This window comes from Pristis pectinata, chromosome 9 (assembly GCF_009764475.1).
Source record: "Pristis pectinata isolate sPriPec2 chromosome 9, sPriPec2.1.pri, whole genome shotgun sequence".
NCBI classification, from domain to species: Eukaryota; Metazoa; Chordata; class Chondrichthyes; order Rhinopristiformes; family Pristidae; genus Pristis; species Pristis pectinata.
The window spans coordinates 7,852,650-7,874,632 of NC_067413.1; the positions used below are offsets into that span (position 1 = coordinate 7,852,650).

The following is a 21,983-nucleotide window of genomic DNA, read 5'->3' on the forward strand; positions in this document are numbered from 1 at the left end:
ATATATCAAAAGCAGTTTTGCAAAAGGCTTCCTTCAACAACCGTTAATTTTTGGGGGGAGTTGTTCTGCAGATGAGAAGTGCAAAAATATTTTACGTGAACGTCTTGCAATCCTTTGTTACCATCTATTTGAATTTTACTCCAGGAAGGAATTTTAATACAGCAGGTATCTCCATTATTATTTTAGTACATTGTAGACCTGACTTCCACAGTGAACTTCAATATTTATGTTGAGGTGAGCCACCTTTTTGAACTGTTCCAGTCCACTTGGCAAATATTATTTTGATAATGAGGAAGTTCTGGAGTTGTTCACTTTTAGACTGTCTAGACTGGTAGTTATTAAAAAGTGATGCATTCATGTAGCCCTAACAGTTGAACAGTCTGCAATGCGCCAAGATAAAACTGCGAACCTGGAATGGAAAACTGAATGGAATGTACATTGAATAAGATTCAGTGAAAGTAGGAAGCCAATTATTTAAAAACAAAATGTTTAAAATAGGTGGACTAATAAATTTGAAAGGACCATTATTGGCTAATGTTGATTTTTTTTTAATATCAAGAAGACAGACGGACCTTGGAGTACAAGTACATGGTTTACTGAAAGTGGAGTCACAGATAGACAGGGTGGTGAAGAAAGCTTTTGGCGCGCTGGCCTTCATAAGTAAGGGCATTGAGTATAAAAGTTGGGAGGTCATGGTGCAGTTGTATGGGATGCTGGTGAGGCTTCACTTGGAGTATTGTGTTCAGTTTTGGTCACCCTGCTGTGGGAAAGAAGTTATTACACTGGAAAGTGTCCAGAGAAGATTTACAAGCATTTTGCGAGGACTTGAGGGACTGAGTTACAGGGAGAGGTTGGATAGGCTAGGACTTTATTCCTTGGAGCTAGGAGACAGAGAGGTATATAAAATCATGAGGGACATAGATAGGGTGACTGCACAGTCTTTTTCCCAGGGATGGGGAATCAAGAACTGGAGGGCATAGGTTTAAGGTGAGAGGGGAAAGATTTATCAGAAACTTGAGAGGCAACTTTCTTACACAAAAGGTGGTATCCAGGTGGAATGAGCTGCCAGAAGAAGTGGTTGAGGCAGGTACAATAACAACTTCTAAAAGACAGTTGGACAATTACTTGGATTGGAAAGGTTTAGAAGGTTATGGGCAAATGGCAAACACTGGCAAATGGGACGAGCTTGGATGGGCATCTTGGTCGGCATGGACCAGTTGGGATGTTTAGCTCTATGCCTCTATGACTGTGACTCCAAGTGATAGAACATAGAACAGTATAGCACAATACAGGCCCTTCGGCCCACAATGTTGTGCTGACCTTTAAACCTCACCTAAGACTATCTAACCCCTTCCTCCCACATATCCTTCTATTTTAAATTCCTCCATATGCTTATCTAGTAATCTCTTGAATTTGATCAATGTACCTGCCTCCACCACCGCCCCAGGCAGCACATTCCATGCCCCAACCACTCTCTGGGTAAAAAACCTTCCTCTGATATCTCCCTTGAACTTCCCACCCATTACTTTAAAGCCATGCCCTCTTGTATTGAGCATTGGTGCCCTGGGAAAGAGGCGCTGGCTGTCCACTCTATCTATTCCTCTTAATATTTTGTACACCTCTATCATGTCTCATCTCATCCTCCTTCTCTCCAAAGAGTAAAGCCCTAGCTCCCTTTGTCTCTCCTCATAATGCATACTGTCGAAACCAGGCAGCATCCTGGTAAATCTCCTCTGCACCCTTTCCAACACTTCCACATCCTTCCTATAATGAGTTGGAATAAGTTTGGGCTGAACGGCCTTTCTCTGCGAGAAGGCCACATGACCTCTGAAGCCGCTTCCCAATTCAGTAAAGTTGTTCAGATCAGTTTATTGTCATATACATTAGGGTGCATTGAAATTTTTTGATCGTGTGAAGCTCACAGAATAAACAATATACATGGTAACAATTAATACAGCAACAAGCACAAAACTTGTGGCTGATTCTGAGCCTCAAATCCAGTTTCTTGGCTGATTCCCCTAACCTTGATACCCCTGCTGGTATTATTAGAGTCATACAGCACAGAAGCAGGCCCTTTGACCTACCATGTCCATGATGACCACCAAATATTTATCTATACTCATCCCATTTTCCAACACAGCCTTCCATGCCTTGGCCATTCGAGTGCTTGTCTAGATACTTCTTAACTGTTGTGAGAGTCTCTGCCCCCACCACACCCTCAGTAGGTGTGTTCCAGATTATCCATCTGAGATAACAAAGTTACCCCACCCCTTACAGATTCTGCCTTTACTACTTTGTATTTTTCTGCATACGTTTGTAGAAAAAACATTGCAGTTTGGGAAGCAGAGGGATACGAGTTGTTTGCAGCTGTGAACACTTTTCTGCATCATGGCAGGTACAAGCCCCAATGCCAGGACATTACTGTCAGATGGCTATAATTAAAGTGTGATAAAATTACAGAGAATGTTTCCAATGCCAGCATTACAAATTAGTTTATAATGGAGAAAGTTGACAGGTGATGGACAGATATTAAAGCATTGTATTACATCTAAATTTTTGATAATTGGCAATCGGTTTGTTATTGTCACAAGTACTGAGATACAGTGACAAACTTTGTTTTGCATGCCATCCATTCAGATCATTTCAAAACGTATATGCATCAAAGTAGTACAAACGGAAAAGCAATAACAGAATGCAGAATGTAGTGTTACAGTTACAGAGAAAGTGCAGTGCACGTAGACAATAAGGTGCAAGGGCCACAATGAGGTAGAATGTGAGGTCAAGAGTTCATCTTTGTCGTACAGGAGGTCCCTTCAAGAGTGAGGGTGTGGGACCAATTGGATAGGCTGAGGGGCTTCCTTCTCCAGAATCAGAATCAGATTTTTTATGACTGACTTGTATGATGTGGATTTTGTTGTTTTTTTGGCGGCAGGACAGTGCAAATAAATAAAATTATTATAGACTACAAAAGTAAATACATTGTGCAAAAATAAGGAATAATGAGGTTGTGTTCATGGACCGTTCAGAAATCTGATGGTGGAGGGGAAGAAGCTGTTCCTGAATCATTGAGTGTGGGACTTCAGGCTCCTGTACCTCCTCCCCACTGGTAGTAATGAGAAGAGGGCATGTCCCAGATGGTCAGGGTCCTTAGTGAAGGATGCTGCCTTCTTAGATAATTTCTTGTATAATTTAGCCCTGCAGGATGTGTCTCCTGTGGCACTGATGCTGGAGACATACTGGGAGAAACTCACCTTTGGTTGCCAACACCAAATGCCTGCATGTAGCTAAATCCCATTTAGCAGAGATGAAGAAAAATGGATTTCTCTGCCGTAGTATTTCTGGCCAAAGGAGTGGTGGAGGAAGAATTCAAACTAATTTCCTTGGAGTGGGAGTTAGAATGGCCTGCCTCTAGAGAAGGCAAGATTAGATTGTTACCTATTCCCTTTGATATTTCAGGTGCCATCGCTGGTATCGTGGATCAGCCAATGCAGAATTTCCAGAAGACGTCAGAGGTTTCAGCTGGCCGCAAAGCCAAGGATGTCATCTCAGGTGTGGGGAAAGGGATTGTGGGCGTTCTCACCAAACCAATAGGTGGGGCGGCAGAGCTCGTCTCCCAGACCGGTTACGGTAAGTTTTCCCAGTTGCTTTTCTGGTGGCACCACCCCTTTGTACAAACAAATACACCTGATTATTTGCCATCCGTCCCAGTAATATAATGAATCAAACACAAGTCTTTCCACATTCACTGACAGCAACCCCAAGAACTTGCAATCACAGAACACTTTTAACTTGATCGCATGCCCCAAGACGCTTGCCATGAATATTAGCCAACAAAATTTGATTTAAATCCTTTGAGGAGGTATTAGGACATTCTGAGCACACTGGAACCTCCTAAAGGAGGCAGCAAGACAGAGACATTTAGGGAAGGGATTCCAGAATTTAGCAGGGCCTTGGCCACTAAAGGCATCGGTAGTGTATTGGGGCGACACAGTAGTGTAGCAATTAGCGTAACGCTATTACAGTGCCAGCTACCTGGGTTCAATTCCGGCCACTGTCTGTAAGGAGTTTGTACATTCTCCCCGTGTCTGTGTGGGTTTCCTCCCACATTCCAAAGACATACGTGTTAGGAAGTTGTTGGCATGCTATGTTGGCACCGGAAGCGTGGTAACACTTGCGGGCTACCCCCAAAATACTCTACACAGAAGATGCATTTCACTGTGTGTTTTGATGTACATGGGACTAATAAATAAATATCTTAATATTTTAATATCATCTTTTCCATTAATGGGCCAGTTACAAATGGGGAAGCACAGGAAGCCAGAACTGACAGAGATCTGACATATCCAAGCTCTATCAAGCTGGAGTGAATTAAAGCATAAAATGGACCAAGAATACAAGAGGGATTTGGTAATAAGGTCTTTAAATCAACTGGGAGCCCTTCCAGATCAGAGACCACAGGATTGATGACTGAACAGGACTTGATGAGCATTAGGATATGGGCTGCAGAGTTCCAAATGATAATTAAAGTATGGATGAGTGATGCAGTGAATCCAGAAAGGAATGCTAAGAAAATTGGTTGGAATGATGAATGGTTGAATAGTTGCATCAAGTAAGGGGAAGTCAGCTAAGTACACAAAAGGGGAAAGAAATGTAAAGATATATTGGTTGGATTGGATGAAAATGGGACTGATAGGACTTGGAGTCAGTATAGACAATGGGCTGAATGTTCTCCTTCTGTCCCTTGCTGGGCTGGGCCTCATGAGACCCGATCCATGTACTAGCCACGTTGTTGCACCAATGTTCTACCATTCCAGCTACCATTATCACAGCAAACAGGAATCCAGCAGTGGGAATTAAGGTCCCATCCAAAGACAACCCCAATGATCTTCTGCTGTTGGGCCATCAGAGAGTATTTTCCACTCTTTCTAAATGTCTCTGATTATGAGAATTGTATTGCAATAGTGTAAAGATAATTTTTTTAAAAATGATTGTTACAAAAGACTTAAAAGCACACTTCCAGAAATAAGTTCCAGAAATAAGTTAAAATATTAATTTTAATTAAAATAAAGTAAAATAAAATATACTTTTAGTAAAATTTGGTGACCTCACTTGAATGAACTGCAAACTCTGGGGTAGACTTGTTGGGAAGACCAACCTGCTTTGGGTAATATCATCCTGTTTTTATTCAATAAAAGCAGTATTTCTTGATTTGTTCAGGATTCCACCCAACAAGTTGACCTTTACTTTGAAAGTGTACTGTCTGAGGTTTTCAGTTTCAGTCTGATTTCACCAGTTGCAGTGTAGTTTGGCATCTACAGCTAAAGTTAATTATTTTACAAGGACCACGCATTGAGTATCACTTTCTACATGTACTTGTAAGGTTAACAAAAGTTGTATGTTGGTTGGCAAGCAAACCAGAGACCAAACATGGAATTTCCCTGCTCTGTTTGGCTCAGGAACGCACCATGTGATGCCTGGCATTTCTCAGATTGGTAAAGGTGAATATTTTCTGTGCATAATGGCACCTTTTCAAATCCTTGATAAATGCAATCATGTTTCAATCACTCAGACCTTTCTGCTTATTCCATTATTCAATGGCTGATCTTTCTGTCAACTCCACATTTAGTGTAAGTCCCTTAATTACCCGTTCTTGACAAGAACTTCATTTCACTGGAATTTTCAACTGACTAACCTCAGCAGCTTCTTCCAGGAGAGACTTCCAGATTTGTACGACATTTTGTGTGGAAAAGTGAAGTCAAGATGACTCGCTTCCACTTCATTTCTGTGGGTCCTGAAGTGGTTAATGTGGGGCTTACAGTCTCACCTGCAGGTGGGACGGGAGGTGTTTGATGGAGCAGGTGGATGGGTCGTAAGAGAAGTCATGTACACCTTTCACGACATATGCTGGGCTTCCAGTGAAGACATCTGAGTTCTCAGTGACATTCTGCATGCTCCTGCTCCAATTTGACCAGTCATGGGCCAAGGATTTTTAAAAGATACAAAAGCTTGAGAGCACATACCACCAGACTCAAGCACAGCTTCTGTCCCACTGTTATCAGACTCTTGAATGGACCTCTCATACGCTGAAAGATAAACTTTTGATCCCCCAATCTATCTCGCAGTGGCCCTTGTGTTATTTGTCTACCTGCACTGCACTTTCTCTGTAACTGTAACACTATATTCTGCATTCTGTTTTCTTTTTCTACCTCAGTGTAACTATATATGGCATGAACTGACTGGATGGCATATAAAACAAAAGCTTTTCCCTGTAACCAATACCAAAAAATGCAAGCCAGTGAAGATCTTGCATTTTTCAAGGAGGCTTTGAGAACATCTTTGCTTCATTTTCTCTGTTCTCAGGAATAAATGCAGCTTAAATTTCTTACTGTACTGGTGAACATAGCCAAGTTTAACCATTTGCTCTGAATTCTTCAGCCATGTTCTTACCATACTCTCTGGAAATCTGTATCCACTTATTTTCATCTTTGTCGGTTGTACTGGTAACCTCTCATTGTGGTGGGAGTTCAGAGCAGAGTGTCACCTATCACAACCTGAAATCGGAATTGTGGAAGATATGGTCTGCCCTTCAGAGTTGACTTGAATGTGAGTGGAACCTCCATGCCAGGGAAGTTGTCCTGGGAGGGGTCAATGACATCATGCAAGAGGTCTGTTCAATAGTCTTATAACAGCAGGATAGAACCTGTCCTTGAGCCTGGTGGTACGTGCTTTCAAGCTTTTGTATCTACTGTCCAATGGAAGTGGGGAGAAGAGAGAATGACGGGGTGGGAGGGATCCTTGACTTCATTGGCTGCTTCCCCAAATGAAGGAAACAGAAACTGCAGCAACTTCTCCCAGTGAAAGCTGGGCTATTTGTCCATAACATAGCAGTGTATGGACGATAGTTACATACAAGTTATACATATAAAATTAATCCCAGTCATTTACAACAGGATGGTCAAGCTTGATTGACAGGGGAATTAACCAATCACATTCACCTTAGCTGGCTCTAGCATTGTACTTGCAGCAGCCATTCGTGAGTGTATAAAATCAGACCTCCCACTTCCTTCTTCAGCTCCAAAGGCTTCAGTGCTTCCTCCAGTGAAGGATTGCTTTGCACAGGCCTGGAAAATCCAAGGTGTGTTTCCCAGTCTCCCACTAATTTAACTGCTACATGGCAACGAAGCTCATCGCCACCGAGGTAGGAAGAAGAAAATCAACTCAGATGTCCGCTTCCAACAGTTGGAGAACTTGTGCTTGGTGACAAGTCTGTGTGGACTTGGATGATTATAGAAATTTGATCTTCCCAAGAATGAACTCAAAACTGTTAAACTCACAGATGAATAAACAGAATGAACAGTTTTCACAACCTCAGGATATTCCAGTGCACTTTGCAGCCAATAAAGTATTTTTGAAATGTTGGTCACTGTTGGACAACAGGGCGATTAATTTGTGGTCCCACAGACAGATGAGTGAGCTGATGAGATGAGATATCTTTATTAGTCACATGTACATTGAAACACACAGTGAAATACATCTTCTGCGTAGAGCGGGCAGCCCGCAAGTGTCACCACGCTTCTGGCGCCAACATAGCATGCCCACAACTTTCTAACCCGTATGTCTTTGGAATGTGGGAGGAAACCAGAGCACCTGGAGGAAACCCACGCAGACACAGTACGAGCTCCTTAGAGACAGCGGCGGGAATTGAACCCGGGTAGCTGGCGCTTTAATAGCGTTACTCTAACTGCTACACTACCATGATGACCAGATGTTTGTTCAGTGATGTTGACCTGGTTGCTTTGAGCTCCCCCTTATTCTCTGAAAGCAAGCCTTGGTATTTTTTACATCTACTGAGAGAGCAGATTGGACCACGGTTCAGTGTATCTTTAGAAAACAGCTAAGTTACGGTTTTGAACAGCTGGACAAGGAACTGAAGACCAATTGGTTTCTGCAGATCCACTTGTGGGATTCAGGGGTGAATAACCTTGACTTGATGTGTTGCCAGCTTTTATTCATAGGATGCCTAGCTAAGACACAATGATATTCCACAGAGGAGCACTCTAAATCCTGAGCTGAAAGTGTAGAGTGTAGGTGGGGTTTATGCAGTGATTACAGTTTAACAGTCAGAAGACAATGATACAGATTTGCACTGTCTGCTCAGAGCTTAATATAACCTGGAGCCCTGAGCCTCTGCAACAGTTAGGGAGGGGGGAGAGAAGGTTGAAATCTTATCATGTTCAACCTCACATGTGTTTTGAATACTGAACATGTTTTTTTATTTGTTTTAATCGTGCAATTCTGTTGATTTAGTTTAAAGATTACCCCATGACCATAATAAGAAATGGATATATTTGGGAAGAGAGATTGTTTCTCATAACGATACGACTCAGAAATACTATCCAAGGGAAATTATCATACTTGAATGTTGAGCTAATGTAGTTGTCATAATATATAGAAATCAACAATTGTGCTTGCTTTAGTTTGAAATGATCGCGTTCAGTCTGTTATTTAGAAAACTCTCCCACCACCTCACCCATCCTGGCAGTTCGACAATGCTTTCCCTTAGCATTTATGAGATTGGCTTCATGCGTTTTAATTTTTGACACCATTATACAGCTCTGACTTTTACATAATTGCGGTTAAAGAGATGAATATCCCTATCAGTCTGTTCCAAACACATTACATCATTTCAGCACCGCACTGCTGCTGAGTTAAGTACAAGTTAGAATCTTGTCTTTATTGCTCTAGGTATTTTACATGGAGCTGGACTTTCTCAACTTCCCAAGCAGAGGTTTCACCCCACTGAGCAACAGACTGACCAGGCCCCAAACAGCCACGTCAAATATGTCTGGTAAGAGTATTCTGGCAGTCAGTCATTTTTATGATAGCATTATTCATTACATTGGTCTGGCTTTGTATCAAACTAACAGGTCATTTATCTTGGAAAGGTTTGTTTCTTACACAAAATGTTTTGGTTCTGGAATTTTAAATATATAAAAAAAATTAATGGTATCTGTTCAACATTTTATGTCCTGACAGGAAAATGCTCCAGTCTTTGGGCAGACCTGAAGTCTTTATGGCCTTGGATGTGGTAATCGTGAGCAATTCTGGCCAGGAATACCAAGGATGCCTCCTACTCACCTCTGAGGTACTGTTTGTGGTCAGTGTCAGCGAGGACACACAGCAGCAGGCGTTTCCAGTCACCGAGATCGAGTGCAGCCTGCATCCAAAGAAAGAGAATTTACTTCGCGTTGTGCTCAAACAACAAAGGGTTTCGTATGACAGTGAGGTATGGTGCACCCGAATTGGAACTTTCCTGGGAGAGGGGCAGTCTTGGGTTTGATCATTGCAGATTATTTATCCTGGGAGGAATATTCCCATCTTGCAAATCTTATTATCTCATTAGTTCACATTAATACAAATCACCCTCTTAGTTAAAACTCGTAACCCTGGAGTCAGACGTCACAAAATATGACCTTGTCTATTCCGTGCTGAGATGTTCCAAGAGTAGGTATCTTGAATTGACAAGTCCAACCTGCAATGATTGACGTCCAACATGCATTCATTGACAAATCCAACAGGTATTGTCTACACCAAATGGGTTTAATGTTGTGGTAAAAATTAAAATAAATGTAGATGTTGGAAAATCTGAAATAAAAACAAATTGCCAGAAATATTCAGCAGATCAGGCAGCATCTTTGGAAGGAGAAGCAGAACTAGCATTTCAGGTCAAAGACTCTTTGTTGAGGTGTTGATGGTCATCCATAATGTGGGTTTACTTGGAGATTTGATACAACTGTAGGGTTTGTTTGACCATTTAAGAATACAGTTAAGAATCATCCACATTGATGTAACTCAGCTGTCACATACAAGTCCAACTGGATAGATTTGCCTTCCCAGATGTCCCAGTAGCCATGTGGGAATTGAATTCTTATCCTTGAATCATTAGTCCAGGCCATTGGTTGGCTAGTCCAGTAATCTAGCCTCTGTGTCACCATTTCCTTTTATGAGTAATACAGTAAATCTATTGAGTCCTGTATTGAAATTAAAATGGGTTAAAATTATAATCATTTATGTACCTTGCCCAATATTGAGCAATTGTGCTGTTAACATTGCTTTCAATTAGCTGGTTCCACCAATTATCACATGTGATTGAACGTTGTTCATGACGACAGCATAAATCTCTGGCTTTAGTCACAGAGGAGAGAAGATAGTATCAACTTGGAGAGGCTGATCCTTGCTGAGGATTCAAGGATAATCACTACCATTTCCAGTGGGGAATTCAGAAAATCCTTTACCCAGAAACTGGGTAGATTGAGGAGCCCACTACCATAAGCATAGGTTGCTTCCATACTTAGAAGGAGAAATTAAATGTACACATGAGTGAGCAAGGAACAGAAGGTTGTACTGAAAGGGTTAAATGCAGAGTCATACATACGTACAATTGTACACCATAAAAACAGGCCTTCGGGCGAACATCCATGCTGACTCATGTGCCTTCTGAGCTAGTCCCATTTGCTCGCATTTGGCACATATCCCTCTAAACCTTTCCCATACATGTACCTGTCCAAATGTCTTTTAAGCATTGTAATTGTACCCGCCTCTACCACTTCCTCTAGTGGCTCGTTCCATATCCCCACCATCCTTGTGTAAAATACTTTCCCCTTTTAAATGTTTCCCCTCTCACTTTCTGTCCAGGAGGAGTCAACAGTGAAGTCCCATTTCCAGCATTAGTACTGGAGAAAGCTGTTCCTGAAACGTTGAGTGTGGGTCTTCAGGCTCCTGTACCTCCTCCCCGATGATAGTAACATGAAGAGGGCATGTCCTGGGTGGTGAGGGTCCTTAGTGATGGATGCCATCTTCTTGAGGCCCCGCCTCTTGAAGATGTCCTCGATAGCGGGTAGGGTTGTGCCCATGATGGAGCTGGCTGAGCCTCCATACCAGGCTGTGATGCAACCAGTCAGAATGCCCTCCACTGTACATCTGTAGAAATTTGTAAGAGTCTTTGGTGACATACCAAATCTCCTCAAATTCCAAAGGAAGTAGAGCCGCTGGTGTGCCTTCTGAAGTGATGATCAGAGACGTGCGGACAATTGAAGAGCCTTTGGCTCAGGAGCTGTCAGAAGGCCAATAGGGACTATACAGGGCCTGGCCTCAAGATCTGCCGCCAACAGTCTAGAGGCCACTTGCAGAGCACTCCGCTCTGAATGGACAGTGTAGATCGGTATCATTGTCTTCTGACTCTAAAACTGTAATCACTTCTTCAACCCTGCCACTCTCTGCACTTTCAGCTTAGGATACAGGGTGTTCCCCTTTGGAATATTACTAGGCATCTCCATGTATTCCTGAGTATAAATGCTGGTAACACATCAAGTCAGTGTTTCAAAAGTGAAGACAAGTCCTCAACAAGAGGAAGGACACTCCATTGTTTACTCACCCCTGTCCCCGCCCACATGTGGATCTGCTGAAACCAATTGGTCTTCGGTACCTTGCCCAGCTGTTCAAACCTGTAACTTGGTGGGTAATCACCCTCACTTCAGAGTCCAAAAGATCTGAAAGACCCACGTCAGAAACTTGAGGGCCAAATCCAAACAGCTGCAGCAGCAATATCCCAAGGGCATCAGGACCAGAGAAAGTAACTGCGACCTCTGAATTTGCAGAGATGTATTTGAGATGCAGGACATCTTGAGTACAATTTGGACACTTGATTCTGGCTAATGGTGTGAAATGGGCAGTATTGGTTTTGTTTGCATTTCCATTGGAGCAATGTATGACAGGTGACTGAGCTGAGGTGACACAGTAACACAGCTAGTAGAGCTGCTTCTTCATAGCTCCAGAGACCCAGGTTCAATCCTGACCTCCACTGCTGACTGTGTGGACTTCATCTGTTCTCCTTATGACCCCATTGGCTTTCTCCTGGTGCTACAGTTTCCTACCACATCCCAAAGATGTGCAAGTTGGGAGGTTAATTGGTCACTGTAGATTGCCCCTAGTGTGTAGGTGAGTGGTAGAATCTGGGGCGAGTTGATGGGAATGTGGGGAGATTAAAATGGGACTAGTAGTCAAAGTCAAAGTCCAGTTTATTGTCATATTCACAAGTACATGTGTGCACAGGTGCAATGAAAAATTTACTTGCAGCAGCATCACAGGCACATGAGACTATTTTAAGATATCTTTATTAGTCACATGTACATCGAAACACACAGTGAAATTCATCTTTTGCGTAGTGTTCTGGGGGCAGCCTGCAAGTGTCGCCACGCTTCCGGCGCCAACATAGCATGCCCACAACTTCCTAACCCATACGTCTTTGGAATGCGGGAGGAAACCAGAGCACCTGGAGGAAACCCACACAGACACGGGGAGAACGTGCAAACTCCTTACAGACAGCATCCGGAATTGAACCTGGGTTGCTGGCGCTGTAATAATGTTATGCTAACCGCTACACTACCGTGTCACAACTTTCACAAGAAAAACATAAATTAACAACATAAAAATTATACAAAATTAAGCAAGAAAGAACACAATTAGAACAAAGTTCATTGCAGTGCAAAAGTGGTCATAGTGTTTCTATACTGAGGTAGTGATTAGGGTTGTGCAGGTTGGTTCAAGAACCGAATGGTTGAAGGGAAGTAGCTGTTCTTGAACCTGGTGGTGTGTGACTTTTCAGGCTTCTGGCTGGGTATAAATGGGTGCTTGATGGTCAGCAGGGATTCCGTGGGCCGAAGAACCTGTTTCCATGCTGTGTTCCTCTACCCACTGATCTTGCTTTACTGGCCCATTAATTCCAACAAGTTTCATTTTCTCTTGATTAGGGAGATGGCATCCGAGAAAGGCTCTCTGAGCAGCAGTACGAGCGACTGGTCGACTATGTCACAAGGACGTCGCATTTCATCATTCCCAGCAGCGCAGCCATGCAGCAGGCTACCCAAGTGGTTGTGGCTGATCCTCCAGCTGTCAGGACCAAAACGTACCAATACCTGGTCGACCAGCACTATGGAAATGTGTTTGTGAGCAAGTTTTCTATGGTGAAAAACAAGGCACTGCAAAAGGGATTTCACTAGCCCCACATAAGTGGCAAAGTTGAAGATAATTATTTTTTAAGCAATGCAAAATGCTGACCTATTTGTGATTAAAAGCTCTTGGCCAACTTCAGTTAAGTGCACTGCAACCTATTCCTAAGAATCTTTAATTAAATAAATGTGATCTGGGTCAGTTCATTTATGTAATTTAGTTAATTTGCCTATGTTAATAATGGGTCTAATTAATCAACTGTGTAACTACTGTGTTTAATGCAAAGGGTGTGGCCACTAATGCTCATAGACCTTTTGATATCCAGGAACAGTGAGGTAATTCTGTCAGCGATAAGATTTTATTATTCTCTAATGCTCATTTCAGCAAAAGAATTCATAATATAACTGAGAGTATTTAAGGTAAATAAATTTTAAAGTCAGAATTGAATTGCACGGTTGCATTTTATTTGAATGATTGGAGGAGAAAATCAGCTGATACCCTGGCAGGTGAAAGGAGACGGAACAAAGTCTGTGGTTGCCGGCAGTGGTGTGGGAGAGGTGCTTGATGCTCAAGCTGCAAACCTTCCTGTAGAGGCTGCCGGATCCCTCGCCAGAGCACTCGTAGCTTCCTGGCTCCCTAATCAAGGGAAATTTGAAAAACATTGGCATTGATTGTCCAATGAAGAAGGATCATTTCACACTGACCCTCAGTGGTCCTTATCCCTTTACATGGAATACAGAAACGCTTCCTGCTCTTTAGAACGTGGAACATAGAACATTAACAGGCCCTTCAGCCCACGATGTCTGCCGACCATGATGTCAAATTAAACTAAATCTCTTCTGCCTGCACATGATCCACATCCCTCCATTCCCTGCATGTTCATGTGCCTGTCTAAAAGCCTCTTAAACGCCTCTATCGTATCTTCTTCCACCACCACCCCCAGCAGCGCATTCCAGGCACCTACCACACTCTGTGTAAAAAAAAACTCACCCGACACATCGCCTTTAAACTTACCCCCTCACCTTAAAGTTATGCCCTGCAGTATTTGACATTTCTACCCTGGGAAAAAGACTCTACCTACCCTATCTATGCCTCTCATAATTTTAGAAACTTCTATCAGGTCTCCCCTCAGCCTCTGAAGCTTCAGAGAAAATAACCCAAGTTTATAAGAGAAGATATCTTTATTAGTCACATGTACATCAAAACACACAGTGAACTGCATCTTTTTGCATAGTGTTCTGGGGGCAGCCCGCAAGTGTCGCCATGCTTCCAGCGCCAACATAGCATGCCCACAACTTCCTAACCCGTACGTCTTTGGAATGTGGGAGGAAACTGGAGCATCCGGAGGAAACCCACGCAGGCACGGTGAGAACGTACAAGCTCCTTACAGACAGCGGCCGGAATTGAACCCGGGTCGCTGGTGCTATAAAGCATTACACTAACCTCTATTCAGCCTCCCCTTACAGCTGATACTCTCTAATCCAGACAACATCCTGGCAAATGTCTAATGCAATCTTTGCAAAGCTTCCACATCCTCCCTGTAATGGGGCCACCAGAAGATCCCTTTCCTGGCCAATGTGTCCTACCCTTTGGCTGTTTCCTTCCATTCTTTTTTCCTTTAACCATTGAGCCCGTTTCTCTTTAAATGTGGGCCTCGGCTAGATCTCTCTGTGGGTACCCCACCAACCTTGACCCATCTTCTCTGGACTGAGCAGTTGTAGCCCAGGCTCTTCCTGTTGTCCATGGGGACACAGAGTTCTGTACTTGACCTTGTCACTGTATTGGAGCTTTGGCCTCTGTATTGCTGTTAGTCCTAGGGTTGGTCATAGTATGACATATTAACAGCCTTAATAGTTTGACATGTGATTAACAAATTTCAGAAAAGATATCTTGCGATTTAATATGTTGAGTTTCATTTGATGTGAAACAAAGTTTGTGAGAATTTGATAGGAGGAAGTCATGCACTGGATGGGCTTCAACATCTTCGTTCAGATGTGGAAACTGATGGCAGGTGTACTCTGCCCCCATCCTTTTTCCAGCCTCCTATCATCTGACCACCACACAGATTTAAAGTGGTTGGCAAAAGAACGCAAGGAGACGTGAGGAAAATCTTTTGCAAGCAACAAGTCAAGACTGTGCTGCCTAAAAGGTTGGTGGAAACAGATTCATTTTGAGAATAGAATTGGATAAACACTTGATTGAAAAAAAAATGCAGGACCAAAAGAAAAATGACAGAGAATGTAACTGGATTGATTTCACAAAATCCAGCACGGGTTCAATGGGCCAAGAGTCCCCTTTCACTGTTGTAGTGATCCTGTGAGTCCCACTCACGCAACCCACGCCAGAGAAGTAACTGGAATCTCGGAAGAATTGGCATTGGGTCAGTTGTGCAGTGACGACATGGTGAGGCATCCCACCCTCTTTATAATGCACAGTATTTTGGCCAACATACATGTCCACATGGCACAGATCATAGAGTCACAGAGCATAGAAACAGGCCCTTCAGCCCAACTGGTCCATGCTGACCAAGATTCCCATCTAAGCTAGTCCCATTTGCCTGAGCTTGGCCCATATCCCTCTAAACCTTTCCTATCCACGTACCTGTCCAAATACCTCAACCACCTCCCCTGGCAGCTCATTCCATATACTGAACACTCTGGGTGAAGAAGTTGACCTCAGGTTTCTATTAAATCTCTCCCCTCTCACCTTAAACCTATGCCCTCTGGTTCTTGATTCCCCAACCCTGGGAAAAAGACTGTGCGCATTCACCCTATTTATGCCCCTCATGATTTTATACACCTCGATATGATCACAACTCATTCTCCTACGCTTCAGTGGAAAAAATCCCAATCTGTTCAACCTCTCTCCATAACTCAGTCCCTCGAGTTCTGGTAACATCCTCGTAAATATCCTCTGCACTCTTTCCAGTTCAATGACATCTTTCCCACAGCAGGGTGACTAAAACTAAACACAATATTCCAAATACGGCCTCACCAATGTCTTGTTGCAACACAACCTCCCATCTTCTATACTCAATGCCCTGACTGATGAAGGCCAGCTTGCCAAAAGCCTTCTTCATGAATGTACATTCCCCATGCCAATTACATGCCATATAAGTAACCCTGCAGAGATATATTTGGAGGAAATTCTAGATCTACCAGGCAATTGAAGACACTGCCAGCAATAATGGAACAAAGTGGGGACTGAATCGGCAACCAGAACTGGTGGAGCAAAAAGATTTTGTAGGGTTGGAAGAGATCAAGAAAGTCAGGAGGAATGGAAAGTCTGGGGAAAAGCCATGGAGGGCTTTAAATACTAGAATGTGAATTTTAATATCTAATTGTAGGAACAGGAGCAAAGAAATGAAACAATATATAAAACCAATAATAAAGAACCTGGAAAATGACTAAATGGGACTCAGCACCTACACCTTTGAGAGGCTTCGTTTCCAGTTCATTAGTTGGAGGAAAGTGTCCATACGTTACTCCACCACATTTTGTGTGTGATTTTGTATATGAGTGGATTTGAACACAGAATATTACAGCACAGTACGGCCCATGATGTTGTGCCGAACTTTTAACCTACTCTAAGATCAATCTAACCCTACCATCCCACAAACCCCTCCATTTTTCTATGATCCATGTGCCTATCTAGGAGTCTCTTAAATGTCACTAATGTGTCTGCCTCTACCAGCACTCCTAGCAGCACGTTCCACACACCCACCATGCTCTGTAAAAAAAACTTACCTCTGATATCCCCCCTGTACTTTCCTCCAATCACCTTAAAATTATGCCCCTTCGTGTTATCCATATCCACCCTGAGAAAAAGTCCCTGGCCGTCCACTTTATCTATGCCTATCATCTTGAACATCTCTAGCAGGTCACCTCTCATCCTCCTTTGCTCCAAAGTGAAAAGCCCTAGCTCGCTCAACCTATCGTCATAAGACATGCTCTCTAATCCAGGTAGCATCCTGGTAAATCTTCCCTGCGCCCTTTCTAAAGCTTCCACATCCTTCCTATAGTAAGGCGACCAGAACTGAACACAATATTCTAAGTGTGGTTCAGCCAGGTTTTTATAAAGCTGCAACATTACCTCGCGGCTCTTGAACTCAATCCCCCGACTAATGAAGGCCAACACACCATATGCCTTCTTAACAACCCTATCAACTTGCGCAACAACTTTGAGGGATCTATGGACATAGACCCCAAGATCCCTCTGTTCCTCCACACTGCTAAGAATCCTGCCATTAACCCTGTATTCTGCCTTCAAATTCAACCTTCCAACGTGAATCATTGCACATTTTTCTGGGTTGAACTCTGTCTGCCACTTCTCAGCCTAGTTTTGCATCCTATCAATGTCCCGTTGTAACCCTTGAAAACCTTCTACACTATCCACAACACCACTAACCTTAGTGTCATCTGTAAACTTACTAACCCACCCTTCCACTTCCTCATCCCAGTCATTTATAAAAGTCACAAAGAGCAAGGGTCCCAGAACAGATCCCTGCGGAACATCACTGGTCGCCAACCTCCAGGCAGAATACGCTCCATCTGCAACCACCCTCTGTCTTCTATGGGCAAGCCAATTCTGAATCCACTGATCTATAATTCCCAGGGTTATCCCTACTCCCTTTCTTGAACAAAGGAATAACATTTGCCACCCTCCAATCATCTGGTACTACTCCTGCGGCCAGAGAGAACACAAAGATCATCGCCAAGGGCTCAGAAATCTCCTCTCACTTTCTGTAGTATCCTGGGATATATCCCATCCGGCCCCAGGGACTTATCTATCCTAATGTTTTTCCAAAGTTCCAGCACATCCTCCTTAACATCAACATGTTCCAGCTTATCAGCTGTTTTACGCTGTTCTCACAAACGTCAAGGTCTCTCTCACAGATGAATACTGAATCAAAGTATTCATTAAGGACCTCCCCTACTTCCTCCAACTCCAGGCACATGTTTCCTCCTCTATCCCTAATCGGTCCTACCTTCACTCTAGTCATCCTCCTGTTCTTCACATATGAGTAGAACACGAAGTTTTCCTTAATCCTACTTGCAAAGGCCTTCTCATGCCCCCTTCTAGCTCTTCTAAAGCCATTCTCAAGTTCCTTCATGGCTACCTTGTAACTCTCTAGAGCCCTGTCTGATCCTTGCTTCCTAAACCGTAAGTAAGCATCTTTCTTCCTCTTTGCCTTCACCCTTCCATCCTTTTCCTGCCTCAATGGGACAAACCTATCCAGAACCCCCTGCAAGTGATCTCTAAACAACCTCCACATTTCCATTGTGCATTTCCCAGAGGACATCTGCTCCCAATTTACACTCCCAAGTTCCTGCCTAATAGCATCATAATTCCCCCTCCCCCAATGAGATACCTTCCCATACCGTCTGCTCCTATCCCTCTGCAAGGCAAGGGTAAAGGTCAGGGAGTTGTGGTCACTGTCTCCAAAATGCTCACCCACCGAGAGATCAGACACCTGACCAGGTTCATTGCCTAGTACCAGATCCAGAATGGCCTCTCCTCTAGTCGGCCTGTCTACATATTGTGTCAGGAATCCTTAATGGACACACCTAACAAATTCCGCCCCATCCTAACCTTTTGTACTAAGGAGGTGCCAATCAATATTAGGGAAGTTGAAATCACCCATGACAACAACCCTGTTATTTTTGCACCTTTCCAAAATCTGCCTCGCGATCTATTTCTCACTATTCTCTGCTGCTATTGGGGGGGTCTGTAGAATACTCTCAATAGAATGATTTATCCCTTCCTGTTTCTGACCTCCACCCACACTGACTCAGTAGATGATCCCTCCAGGACGTCTTCCCTTTCTGCAGCTGTGATACTGTCCCTGATTAGCAAAGCCACTCCCCCACCTCTTCTACCTCCCTCCCTGTCCCTTTTGAAACATCTAAACCCCAGAACAACCAGCAGCCATTCCTGCCCTTGTGACAGCCAAGTCTCTGTAATGGCCACAACATCGTAGTTCCACGTACTTACCCATGCTCTAAGTTCATCACCCTTGTTCCTGATACTTCTTGCATTAAAGTAGACACACTTCAACCCATCCAACTGACTGCAATTTTGCCCAATCAACTGCCTATCCTTCCCCACAGTCTCTCTACACACTGCATCATCCTGTACACCAACTGCCCCATCCTCTGACCTATCACTCAGGTTCCCATCCCCCTGCAAAACTAATTTAAACCCTCCACAACAGTTCTGGCAAACCTGCCCACAAGGATATTAGTCCCTCTCCAGTTCAGGTGTAACCCATCCTTTTTGTATAGGTCATACCTTCCCCAGAGGAGATCCCAATGATTCACAAATCTGAAACCCTGCCCTCTGCACCAATTTCTCAGCCACACACTCATCTGCCAAATCAGCCTATTCTTACCCTCACTGGCACGTGATACAGGCAGCAATCCACAGATTACTACCCTTGAGGTCCTGCTTTTCAGCTTCCTACCTAGTTCCCCAAATTCACTTTTCAGGACCTCATCTTTTTTCAAACCTACATCATTGGTACCAATGTGTACCACAACCTCTGTCTGCTCACCTTCCCCCTTTAGAATGCTGTGGACCCAATCTGAGATGTCCCTGACCCTGGCACCTGGGAGGCAACATACCATCCGGGAGTCTCTTTCACGTCCACAGAATCTCCTGTCTGCTCCCCTAACTATAGAGTCACCTATCACTATTGTTTTCCCTTCCTTTCTGAGCCACAGAGCCAGACTCAGTGCCAGTGACCTGACTGCTACGACTTTCCCTGGTAGGTCGTCCCACCCAACAGTATCCAAAGTGGTATACCTGTTATTGAGGGGAACGGCCACAGGAGTACTCTGCACAAACTGCCTATTCCCTTCCCCTCTCCTGACAGTCACCCAGCTACCTGCCTCCTGCAACTTAGGTGTGGCTACCTCCCTGTAGCTTTTATCTATCACCTTCTCATTCTCCCGTATGAGCCGAAGGTCATCCAGCTGCAGCTCCTTACAGACCGTGTTAGGGAACTGGAGCTGCAGCTGGATGACCCTCATACAGATGTAGCTATCAGGGAGACTGGAGGTCTCCCAGAATTCCCACATCTGGCAGGAAGAACACATCAGTGACCCTGGATTGTTGTCACTACTTGAGCTAGGCACTAATACACAAAGGAAGAAAGAAAGACACTTACCAGAAACTTACCGTAGTCTCTTCTCGCCAAAGCCATTTGAGCCAAAGCCTCAGTTGCCCACTCTAACATTGGTCCACCTGTCCGAGAGTCTCGCTTCTCACTTCAAATCACATCCCTCGCTACCTGGAAAAGAACTGGGTCCCAACATTCACCTCTTTATATGGCTCCCACTTCTCGCACCGAGAGTCCCGCTTCCCACTCCGTCACGGCCCTCACTACCCGGAAAAGGTATTTGGAGAGGCATTGATTATTTTAAAGCAATTTTAAAAGATACTGGATGAGCAAGACGTTCAGGAATAAAGGGTGGAAGCTGGCTTAAGTCTTTGCATCATTAACTATTGCCATCTTCCAAAGTTTATTTAATGACCTCATGGGTTGGGGAGAAGTTAGCCAGGTACTTCCTGAAACTGACCAGGGAATGTTTGTTCCCTTTGATGTTTTTGACTTGCAGAATTAAAGAGCCACAAACCACTTAAGTAAGCCTGGAGCAGCTCTTTGGTACAATAACCAAATTATTCCCACATCCCTCCCTTTTCCCATCACACTGCAATATTTCCCTTTCCTTTAAATATCAAATTCTCCCTTGAAAATTAATCTTGAATCTCATTTCACAACACCAGACATGCATTTAAGGTGAGAGGGGAAAAGTTTAAAGGAGGTGTGTGGAGCAAGTTTTTTACACAGAGAGTGGTGTGTGCTGGGAACAGGCTGCTGGGGGAGTGGTGGAAGCAGATTGAATAGTGGCATTTAAGAGGCTGTCAGATAGACACATGAATATGCTGGGAAGGGAGGGATATGGATCATGTACAGGCAGAAGAGATTTAGTTTAACTCAGCATCATGTCCTGCTCAGACATGGTGGGCCGAAGGGGTTGCTCATGTTGTCTGCGTGGGTTTCCTCCGGGTGCTCCGGTCTCCTCCCACATTCCAAAGACGTACGGGTTAGGAAGTTGTGGGCATGCTATGTTGGCGCCGGAAGCGTGGCGACACTTCTGGGCTGCTCCCCCAGAACACTCTACGCAAAAGATGCATTTCACTGTGTGTTTCGATGTACATGTGACTAATAAAGATATCTTAACTGACTGGACAGACATCCAGTGACTTGGACCACTAATTTGGAAGCATCATTTCAAATCCCACCATGGCAGCTCGAATACTTAAATGCATCTGGAATAGAGAGCTGGTATCAGTAATGGTGACCATGAAACAACTGGATTGTGTTATTTGGTTCCACTGGTGCCCTTGGGGAAGGAAATTTGTGTCCTACTTGTGCCTCCAAAGCCAACAGAATGGTGACCTACTTGCCTCCTTGGTTCGTGAGCACTTAGGGATGGACAATAAATGCAAGCATTGTTTATGAAGTCCACATCTCATGAATCAATAAGAGAAAGTAGCAACTCGCAGAGTGAAAGGAAACATTTCCCTTTTGTTCCCTTTGGTTCTGACATCCATACCCTTGCCTCGTCCATCCCCAATTATGCAAACAGCTTCTCTTTTATCTTCAGAACCTTTCATGATTTTACTGTTTCTTTGACATGTCCCCTTAACCTTCTGTTCTGTAAAGTGAGCAGTTCCTGCATCTCATAAATCACCTGTCTGCACTTTCCAAGGCTTTGACGCCTTCCTATAGCGTGTTACGGGTGACCCCCATGTTATAGCGAGGGTTGCATTCCCAGAAAAACACCCGTATCATGATTTTCCGTAATGAAAAAACCACATCATCTGCACCTATGTCAAGAAATGCGTGCCAAAAATAAAATAAAAATTGACACACAAATTCCATAAGAGCAATATTTTATTCCGTATCT

At 43.7% G+C, this 21,983-nt stretch overlaps 1 protein-coding gene across 1 annotated transcript in view; it reads left to right on the top strand.

Moving 5' to 3' along the window:
• The window catches only part of LOC127574065 (intermembrane lipid transfer protein VPS13B-like), a 795,946-nt gene extending 782,517 nt beyond the window's left edge, over positions 1–13,429 (top strand). Inside the window, 4 exon segments of the mRNA XM_052022696.1 lie at positions 3,457–3,627; positions 8,746–8,848; positions 9,037–9,286; positions 12,810–13,429. Of these exon segments, the coding sequence (XP_051878656.1) occupies positions 3,457–3,627; positions 8,746–8,848; positions 9,037–9,286; positions 12,810–13,058 (773 nt within the window). The 3' untranslated portion in view covers positions 13,059–13,429.
• The last annotated feature ends 8,554 nt before the right edge of the window (positions 13,430–21,983 follow it).